General features: G+C 42.1%; 1 protein-coding gene and 1 long non-coding RNA gene across 3 annotated transcripts in view; one reads left to right on the top strand and one right to left on the bottom strand.

The window, feature by feature from the left end:
- Window positions 1–4164, bottom strand: part of LOC138966244 (uncharacterized) — a 13272-nt gene extending 9108 nt beyond the window's left edge. Inside the window, exon 1 of the long non-coding RNA XR_011455648.1 lies at window positions 2923–4164. This is a non-coding gene — a long non-coding RNA (uncharacterized lncRNA). The remainder of the gene's footprint in view (window positions 1–2922) is intronic.
- Window positions 4165–6285: 2121 nt separating this feature from the next.
- Window positions 6286–10000, top strand: part of LOC138966241 (uncharacterized) — a 45587-nt gene continuing 41872 nt past the window's right edge. Inside the window, exons 1-3 of one of the 2 annotated variants that reach the window (XM_070338383.1) lie at window positions 6286–8013; window positions 8380–8697; window positions 9005–9146. In XM_070338383.1, the coding sequence (XP_070194484.1) occupies window positions 7920–8013; window positions 8380–8697; window positions 9005–9146 (554 nt within the window). In that variant the 5' untranslated portion in view covers window positions 6286–7919. The remainder of the gene's footprint in view (window positions 8014–8379; window positions 8698–9004; window positions 9147–10000) is intronic. The other variant, XM_070338382.1, reaches the window with a different exon arrangement.

Raw genomic sequence — 10000 nt, 5'->3', positions numbered from 1 at the left:
TACGAGATGTACCCTGAGTGAAATTGTGGATCACTTCAGGTTTGTACTCAGATGGTATGCACTCTTCCGGAAAATGCTTTTAAACCCGTCACAGGTTTGTAAATTTACATCCCAAAAATCCATGACTTTGCAGGCATACAGACAAATGGTTGTTACAAGCACTGCCAAAGTTTCATTTGAGTATGACCACTGACGGACATTTGCTAGCCATGTAAACACATGAGAAAAAAATTGAACGTTCAGGCTGTTTGCTATTTAAAGCGGTTATTGCTGAATGCTTCTCAAAACATACTGCGGTCACGGATGACTGGACATGGCTGTCGCACTGCAATCCTCCCCCAAAATGTGATCGTGTTTACAGGACTAGGAAACGTAAACTAGTGATTGTATTTAAATGACACTTTGGTAGTATTTGTAACATTCCTTTGACTATATGCATGCAAAGTCATGATTTTTTGGGATGTTAGCCTTGAAACCTATGACACGTTTTAAAACATTTTCCGGAAGATTGCTTATCATCTCAACAAATACCCTTTACGGTGCGAAATTTTACCGGACGTACGTCTCGTATATAGACTTGAGATCCTGAAAGTTTTGAATCAATCCATCAGGCGTTTCTGAAATATAACGCTTTTTTTAATGTTCCCCCTCAAAATGGACGCAAAACCTCTCGTTTTCTATTTGCTCATGCGCTCTACACCTGCATCAGTAGAAATGACATAACACATGAGAAACGCAAGATAGCAAAACAAAACAACCTGTTTTTTAATTAAATGACACGGGAATGAATGTTTTAGTTGGGGTACAAAAATGGGTGCAATAACGTTTTTGCTCAGTTTTAGTTTAAACCACACCATGCAAGACGGGGCTCGCTGTACTGAACCGACCTGGACTTCATCATCCGTCTGTCCCCATGCTTTTTGTCTGACAAAGAATGTTGGTAATCATATCCTTTCATGGGTCGTCAAGCAAAGTGCAGACGTGATCAAACAAGCCAGAGGTATTGGATATATATACACTTGGCCAAAAAATGATTGCGACAAATTTCGCACCCAAATTAAAGCATTAATTCCCGTGTCATTTCATTCAAACTTTCTATGCCAGTTAAGGCCGTTCACTTGATTTTCTGAATCACCTTACGGAATAAAGATTTCTTTTACAGAGATTACGTGACTGCCGCTCAAATAAGGGTACCCTTAAAATCGACCGGACAAAAACGGAAAGGCCAATTAAAAATTGACGAAAAATCACAATAGGCAAATCTTTGCAATGTTTACATACGAGAAGAAAGTCAAATCAATTATCTATCAAGAACATGTTGTTTTGTTTAGATAGCTTATGTATTCCGTGGTTTCTCCTGGTTTTCTCAGGGCGCGAAGCTTAAGTTGCCCAAAAAAAACTATTTATTTTCAATAAACCCTTATTTTGCAACCATGCAAGGGCGATAACCGTCGTCTGGCACAACCAAGGGAAGATTATTCACAAATCAAAGATGGTTTTCAGATAGAGCACATCATACACTTTCTATTAATATATAATTTGTCGTGACTTTGTATGCTAGGGACATATAAAACTTGATTAAATTCAGAAGTAAAAATTCTCAATATTTTTTGGACAGACTGTTCCTTCAAACCTGAAACATTCTCTGTGCATGCTGTTAATTTTCCGTTTACCGGAAGCAAAATACAGTACTTATTCTCAATAATTATTAGACAAGCTTTGAATTCAGTGCTGCTGTATTCGGAAAGCGACAGTTTTCTAATCGGTTTGAGTGCATGCGAGGACTGTTGCAGTTGGGGTCTCAACCTCCGACAGCGATTTGTCCTCCTCTGATGTGGTTACTGATCTTCACTGATCTGCAATTTCTAAGGATAAAAAGGTTTCACTGGTGTTCTGTGCCTGTGAACTGCATCAGTGGTGCCGTGTGGCGACGTTTGTTCAGAAGTAAGTGTTTCCAGGCCTAGAATAGATACTGTTAGTTAAAACGTACACATGTGGTGTTAGCGCCATGCTGAAGACTGGAAATGTGTGGCCTGGTTTGAACTGTGGGCGGTTTAAAGCACCTTAGAGGGTCACGCCTTGACCCTGCTGACGGCCACAACCACACGAAGCCGACGCCACAGGAGCACACAGCCGACGCCACAGGAGCTCACAGCCGACGCCACAGGACCACACAGCCGATGCCTGACCCCCACCCCACCCACCTCTGTAAGCCTACCAGTAGGAACATGTTCGCACTTTGTGACACGTTATGCCGAATGCCACTTGGGTAAACCTGATTCCCAGCCAACGTGTTCACATGCATGCAATGTAATACGAGTACCAGTACAGGAATCTTACTGACATGCGCACCAAGGCATGTGGTCTTTAGATAGACGGTCCACTTCTGGCAGAAAATCGGCAGAAACTCGGCAGCTGTTCACTGCAATAACACCTGACGGGTATGTACGTAAAGCTTGAACGCAATCAATCAATATGAAGCTTATATAGCGCGTATTCCGTGGGTACAGTTCTAAGCGCTTGTCGAAGAGTTGTCAACACAGGACTAACAAAGAAACTAACATCTACAGACGGACACGAACCCTATCACACACTAGCAAACCCTGATAAACATACAACAAACAACTGTTTAACAACAATATACACATCAATAGCTAGGTCCAAAACAAAATAATATTAAGCACAAAGAAAAACACCTCTCACAGAGCACAGCACAAGAATGTCTTTTGGGGCACAACACATCACGTCGAACATGAAAGTCGCAGCCAGCTGCCAGAAGTTAGGCAGAGTCAAAGCGGCTTTTGCTGCTGCTTTTAGCTGTATGGATGCCCACAGACGCCAGGTATTGAATTCAATGTCAGGCGCGGGCAATCATGAGAGTTAACTATGCTTAAGCAGATAATCAAAACCAAACATACGTACGCGGATACATGTATAAGGATGGAGACCAACTGTTGCGGTGATACCCTCCTCACTGCCAGGTTCCTATTAGTCACAGCATGTACCTTCATTGGGGAAAAAAATAGAATAAAGGAATAAAGAAGGGAAAAAAGAAACAAACATAAATTGCAATTAGTTTACTGTTAAATGTTTATTTTAAGCAATTGTGAAAGAAATAAAATAAGGTAGAAAACTTAAAATGCAGAAGAGACGATAAACAATAACAACCAATCTCGCATCTCCACTCTCGTTCTGGCATCTCCACTCTCGTTCTGGCATCTCCACTCTCGTTCTGGCATCTCCACTCTCGTTCTGGCATCTCCACTCTCGTTCTGGCATCTCCACTCTCGTTCTGGCGCCGGATCTGGCACTTCCATCTCACATGTAGGTGTCTCATTGTTGGTGCCAAACTTTCGCAACAACGAACACAGGCAGCTGGGAAGTGAAATAAATGTTGTAATCAGTCGCCTTGTGGTCCACGGTTTGATCCATGTTTGTTTATTCTGTCTTTAGTGAACATTCGCTCAGTTAAACTGAACTTTCCCTCAGACTTTCAAGCGAGCAGAGAGGCCGCGGGGATAAGAGCGACAGTATTCAAACTCTGTGAACTCCCAAGTCGTGAGTTCAAATCCTACTCCCGTCAATATTTCTCTGTGTGTTTGTACGTGTGTATCCCGACCGCTGCCAGTGTGTGCGTGTGAGTGTGAGTGTGTGTGTGAGTGTGTGATGCAAGACGGTGAGAGTGGAAGTGCCAGAACAAGACCGTTGCCAGAGCAAGAGTGGTTGTGCAAGAGTGGGAGAAGAGTTGCCAGAATGAGTGTTGGTGCCAGAGCGAGGGTGGTTCTGCCAGAGTCAAAGAACTGGTGCCAGAACGGTGCTAGAGTGAAATGAGTGGTAAACACAGTGAGAATGCCGGTGCCTGACTGGTGCAGGAGTGAGAATGCTGGTGCCAGAGTGAGATTGCTAGAGAATGGTGCTCCGAGAGTGATAGACCGGTGCCAGAGCGATCATGGTGCCAATTAATTGGTGTATTGAAAAGGCAGTTTTACTGTGTGCTATTTTAAATTAGAACTATTTAATTTATTATTCAAATTCGAACTAAGCTAGTGCAACCAGAGCGGGTGTGTGTGTGTGTGTGTGTGTGTGTGTGTGTGTGTGTGTGTGTGTGTGTGTGTGTGTGTGTGTGTCTCTCTCTCTCTCTCTCTCTCGTTTTGTTTTGTTTTAGATAGGGCACTTGATAACCTTTTAGATATTTACATTTAAAATAGTGTAACAGGATTTTGGAAAACGTGCTTTACAACAAGAGGAAGTAAGGGTTCAACATTAACGTTTGTCCGGGACTCTATCTAGGGGAAGGGCTCCTAATATGGACCACTTTTTGTTTTATGCTGATAACTAGCTTGTTTTCTTGCAAAGAAGTTTAATTTTGTGTTTGGTAGTCCTTCTCTCTTAGGTTAACCATTAGGCATAATTAGAGTGAAATAGCTGTGATAGCCCGTCGCGATATAACCTTGAATGGTTGAAAACGACGTTAAACACCAAATAAAGAAAGAAAGCTGTGATAGACATTCAGCAAAAATTAAATACAAAAAAAAATCACAAATAGTCCATATTAGGAGCCTGGGCGCCTAATATGGACCAGTGAAGCGGCCTTCACGAATCACTGTAAAAAGCCCCCTATACTTCAAAATAATATGATACAACTTAGTGTACAAGTCAGACTAATTCAAATATGCTTTAGATTTATCTGTTTCGGGTTGATGAGAGCATTATTTGAAGCACACCAGGAAACTAAAGAAGCTTATCAAAAACAGAGTGAAAATAAGTGAAATTATCAATTTCCACACAAAAAAGACTTTTTGTAATATTTTTTCTAAATCTCGAGGGCTAGTTATAGGTTATTTCCAGCAAGCTTCTTAATGAATGAATAAAAGTAGCCTTTAGCTTTTATTTTCTTTGATTTGTTGAAGGTGGTCCATATTAGGGGACTCGAGTCACACATACTTTGAGATTTTGCTATTATTTTTTGTTTGCAGTAGAAACTCGGGGTCAACACTGCTAACATGTAACAAATGCGGTCTTAGCTGTCATATATAGCAATTTTTGTGTGATAAAAGCTTTGGCTGTGGACGGAAACGAGTCCGCTTTAGGCGGCAAATTTAGAGTGAACGCTGCCAAAAGTGAAAAAAAGATAAAATGCCTAACGGTTTTGAGATTTGTGTTTCTGCAACTGTTTTGACATGTGCAAGTGATCCAGAGAGGGTGATTACAGCGAATAAAACTTTTTTGAGCGCTCTAGCGCCGTTAGTTTGTCAGAACAGGAGGTGGTCCGTATTAGGAGCCGGTCCATATTAGGAGCCCTTCCCCTACATTTCATCCCCGGAATATTGAGCTAATATTTTGGCCAAAAGACACACTGCAGACAATCACGCGTTATATTTATCCTTCGGCAAACAACAGCTTTGACTCGACGCTGTTTGAGTTCCTCTGAGAGTGCTGGTCGTATCGAGTGACTATGGGCCTCCACGCTCTGAAAACCTCAAGTGTTTTGTTCCCTTTGGTGTAGTACAGGCACCTGTATGGCTTCTTTTTCCGGTCTTGGGACACCGAAAAACGCCACCTGGAACAGTTGACTGACAGAGAAGAGGCGAGGGTCAGTTGTTGGCGCCTTATCTGAAATCTGTCCTTAAACTGCTGTCCTCATCTAATTTATCCCTATCTGATACAATGATAATAACTACTCCCTACTGTCGCTGTCTGTCACTGCGTCTTATGCTGTTCGTTTGCGTCATTGCTAAGTTCAGCTGGAAGAGTCTTGGTCACTCGAGGCTAGCCAAGAATGTAAACGTCAATTTCTCTCTGTCTGTCTCTCTCTCTCTCTCTCGTCTCTGTCTCTCTCTGTCTGTCTCATCGTGGGAGATGAAAATGAAACAGAGAAAAAGCGTCGGGGATGAAAGTTTTGGAAGAAGAATATGTAGACATAGCACATAATTATACATTGCAGACATACACACTCAGTCACACAGAAACACAGAAGACAAACAGACAACCGGAGTAAAAGACAGACAGACACACAGACACACACACACTGACACACACACACACTGACACACACACACACATATATATATATAATTATGCATACACACACACACACACACACACAGATAAATTAACACACACGGCACACACACGACACTGACACACACACACACACACACACACACACACACACACACATATATATATATATAATTATGCATACATACACACACACACACACACACACACACACACACACACACACACACACACACACACACACACACACACGAACTGAAACACACATTATCTGAAAGTGAAACACACAGGAACTAAAACACACACGTTGAGAAATATTGACATGTTTGGTTCTATGTTCAAATCAATTAAGCAATTTGAATCAACATTATAGATGAATGAAAGGATGCGCACGAAAGACTGAATTTGCGACCTCTGTTACCACTATGATCAATATCATCTTGCAATATACTTTCACACAAAAAAGAGTCAACGAGAGAGACATTCTGTAGAGTTCAGAACGGTTAAATCTAAACACGGGGGAAAAAAGTCAAGGAAAGTTTTGGTTCTAATGACTGACAAAACACTTGTGGGCAAGGAACGTCACAATCGCCACCCCAAAAGAAGAATAGTTGAAGTCTATATTTGATTTACTGCTGGCCCTGATAATAAACTTGACAGATCATTATTGCATACCTCAACTAAAACAACCGCGCACATAAGCTCGGTCAAGGACGTTCGCGTAATCAGTTCGTGATCCCTCAGTTTATCTCTCAAAGGTTTAACTCTCTGATTCGCCCTACGGTGATAATAGCTACACACTTTGTATCAAAAAATGTATGAAATTGAATTGTGACGTTTTTTCGTTCAAAACTTTAGAAAAATCGTATCTTTATTTACATGTTTCATATTTCCCTGCTGATGCCTCTCAACCCTGACAGTGCCTCACGAAGGGAGTTAGCATTATTTTGTAAAAAGATATAAAAAGTGAGATTTCTCATGTTTGTTAAATTTAAACGTCAATTCAGAACCTAACTCGAAAAGATAACGGACTGAATTTACTATCTCATTAAAAAAAATACACGATAAAAAGGTATAATAACGTGTAAAAGAACAAAGTTCAGATAAGGACAGTGGTGTCGGATAAGGCGCCAACAGTCAGTCGTGTTGCAGTGTGAAGCGGGGCGAGGGGATGGCCACGGGCAGGCTCAGAGATTCACATCACAGAGAGTTCTAATGAACACCGGGCGTCCTCGAAATTCATTACTTCGGGGTCTATCCTCAGACTGTTACGCTATTCGGTGCATCAGTGTCTTTCCCAAACCTTCTTCCTGCAGGTTGCTTCTCGAAAAGTACTCTCACGCTGATCTTGATACAAACGTTCAAGTGCCAGTGTTGGCTTTGGAGCGAAAATACTGACATTGATTGTGACCAATGCCGACGTGATTCAACAGATCCAATTTGACGCATCACGTGTGCACAGTTCTTTCGACCACAATGATCTCAGGGTAGCTCTGTTGTTTAGAACAAAAGGTACTCGGTGCTGCAGTGGAGTGTAAAAGATTGTAGTTAACTCACTGTTGCCTAAAAAATGCTAGGCAGTGTAATTGCATATTTTCAGTGAATATTTACTAATTTTGTACAAAATTAGAATCCGAAAGTTTTGGGTAAACAAACGATAAACTCTTTACAGTGTGCAAACTAAGAATATTGACACTGCAGCTTCACATTATGTGAAGTTTACAACTTACAGTCTTGATGACGTTGGCGCCAGCACGGTTTACTGTGAAAGAAAACGGTTACCACGTCTGTGTCCGCTTAAAATGCCTCAGGCATGCCTGTCTGTCCAAATGTTGTGTTTTGATTGCCATGGAGAAATGTTTGCCCAGAGAGCGTGACGCGGGACACGTGGACACGGAATGATGAGGCTGGGTTTGTGTTACGTGGTCGTCATGACAACAATCGGGGCGACACGAGCGGGCGGCAAGTTGATCAGTTATGAGGACAACGGAAGTATGTAATATATACGTGTCTTTGTGCGTTTGTTTCTTTTGGCAGTGTATGAGTCTGTACGTTTGTGCGTCCCATATGCGTGTGCTTATGTGTAAGCATGTGTGCTCTTTCGCGTGTGTGCGTGTGACGTGTTAGGGGGATAGTCTGGCGGGGGCTTGGTTGGGTGGGGTGGGGGGGGGGGGGGGTCTTGTTTATTTGATATGAAGACAAAGCAATGGGTGCTTCATAATTAGTTTGTGAATGTATTGATAATGAGCGTCTTCGACGTTTTTTGAAGTGGTTTCTATGAGATAATTAGATCTTGGCTTTCCGTCTGCATTTATAACTGTTTGTATTGCATTGTTTGCGACACTGTTCACTTTCCAGTGACCCCAGAGGCCCCATTCGTGTTCGTGGGGGAAACACTACGTCTGTGTTGCAACGTGACGCGCGCCTATCGTGACGTCACTGCACCGAGTGACGTCATGTTCTTTGCGAAAGATGAGGCAGTGCGCGAGGCCGAGATCGGGTGGCAGCCAGGAAGCCGCAGTGTTGTGTGCATGGAGTACGCCGTTGAGCACACACCCTTCAAATTAAAAAAATACTACTGTAACGTCTCCGTACCTCCGCCATCACCACCACAACATCGACTACATCAACAGCAACAGCAGCAATGTTTGGGTTACCAGATTGTGCGCACAGATTGTGAGTATTGCCTTTTGCCCACTTATCAACGACAGGTTTTTAGTTTTTAGTTTAACATAAGAATGGAACTGTCACGTTTGCTTTGGGTGGATTTTGCACACATGGCCGAGTAAGTTTAAACATGTAATGCTTATTAACCTTGTGTGTTTTGTGTGTGTGTGTGTGTGTGTTGGGGTCGCATGCGGGTGATTAGTCGGAAAACTACAACATGGTGAGTACATTAGCCTACTTTATGAAGATAAATACTCTCCCGAAAGACTTTTCCCTTTCAGGGCCCATGCTAACACAATCAAGCGATAACTTTCAGATTCTCCGAAAAGTCTCATGGAAAACTTCCAAGTCGAGTGTGTCCTGGAAGAGGTGAATCTGACATGTGTGTTTGCCGATGTCAAACAGCGCGGTATCGTTCCCCAACGTTCTACGCTTTCGGTGCACTTTTCTAGGAGGGGGTAAGTTGGCACGTTTTGGCGTTAGTTAGAACCCGTTATATGACGATTTGTTGTTCGAACAGCTTGGAGTCGGCGTGTTCATTTGATAGCCGTGTTTGATAGCCGTGCTGAACTGAAGCAAGCTGCGGTGAAGGACACCGGCGATGGCAGTGTTAGTTGTTGTTTCGTGTGGCCACTTACACCATTATGCAGTGAGAGGTCTTTATATTTAGTAAAAGTACGAATACTAATTTGCTGTTTTCAAAATTAACATTGTATACACATTGAGCTACATAATGATAAATCTACGCATATGTCTTGTTCTTTCGAACACCAAGCCCAGCAAACACACAACGTGAATACGACGTTGCGAAAATGTGAATTTTTCGTGTCATTAGCAACGTTGCGAACTTTACGTGAAATTTACGTTGAGCCAACCAAAAAACGCAACGTAAAACCAACGTTGTGTCATTGTGAGATTTTGGTGTTCTTTCGACGTTGTAATACAACGTAAATTTTACGTGAATTTCACGTTGCATTTTGGTGTCTTACAAATGTTGCGAAGATTACGTGAAATTTACGTGGATCCAACCAAAAAACACAACGTGAAAGCAACGTTGCGTTACAGTTGTGTTTTTTTGTTTTTTACACGTTGGTACATAACGTAAATTTCACGTGGATTCCACCTTAAAAAGCAACGTAAAATCGACGTTGTATTATTGTGATTTTCTGGTGTTCGAACAACGTTGGTATACGCACGTGATTTTCACGTGAAATTCACGTGATTTAAAAACAAAAGTTAGTTTGATACAACAAACGTTCCTACAACGTAGTTTCAACGTAAACACACAACGTTGGGGTTTGATTGATCGCCA

The sequence above is a fragment of the Littorina saxatilis genome, linkage group LG5 (assembly GCF_037325665.1).
Source record: "Littorina saxatilis isolate snail1 linkage group LG5, US_GU_Lsax_2.0, whole genome shotgun sequence".
Lineage (NCBI taxonomy): Eukaryota > Metazoa > Mollusca > Gastropoda > Littorinimorpha > Littorinidae > Littorina > Littorina saxatilis.
This window is presented reverse-complemented; position numbering and strand designations above follow the sequence as displayed.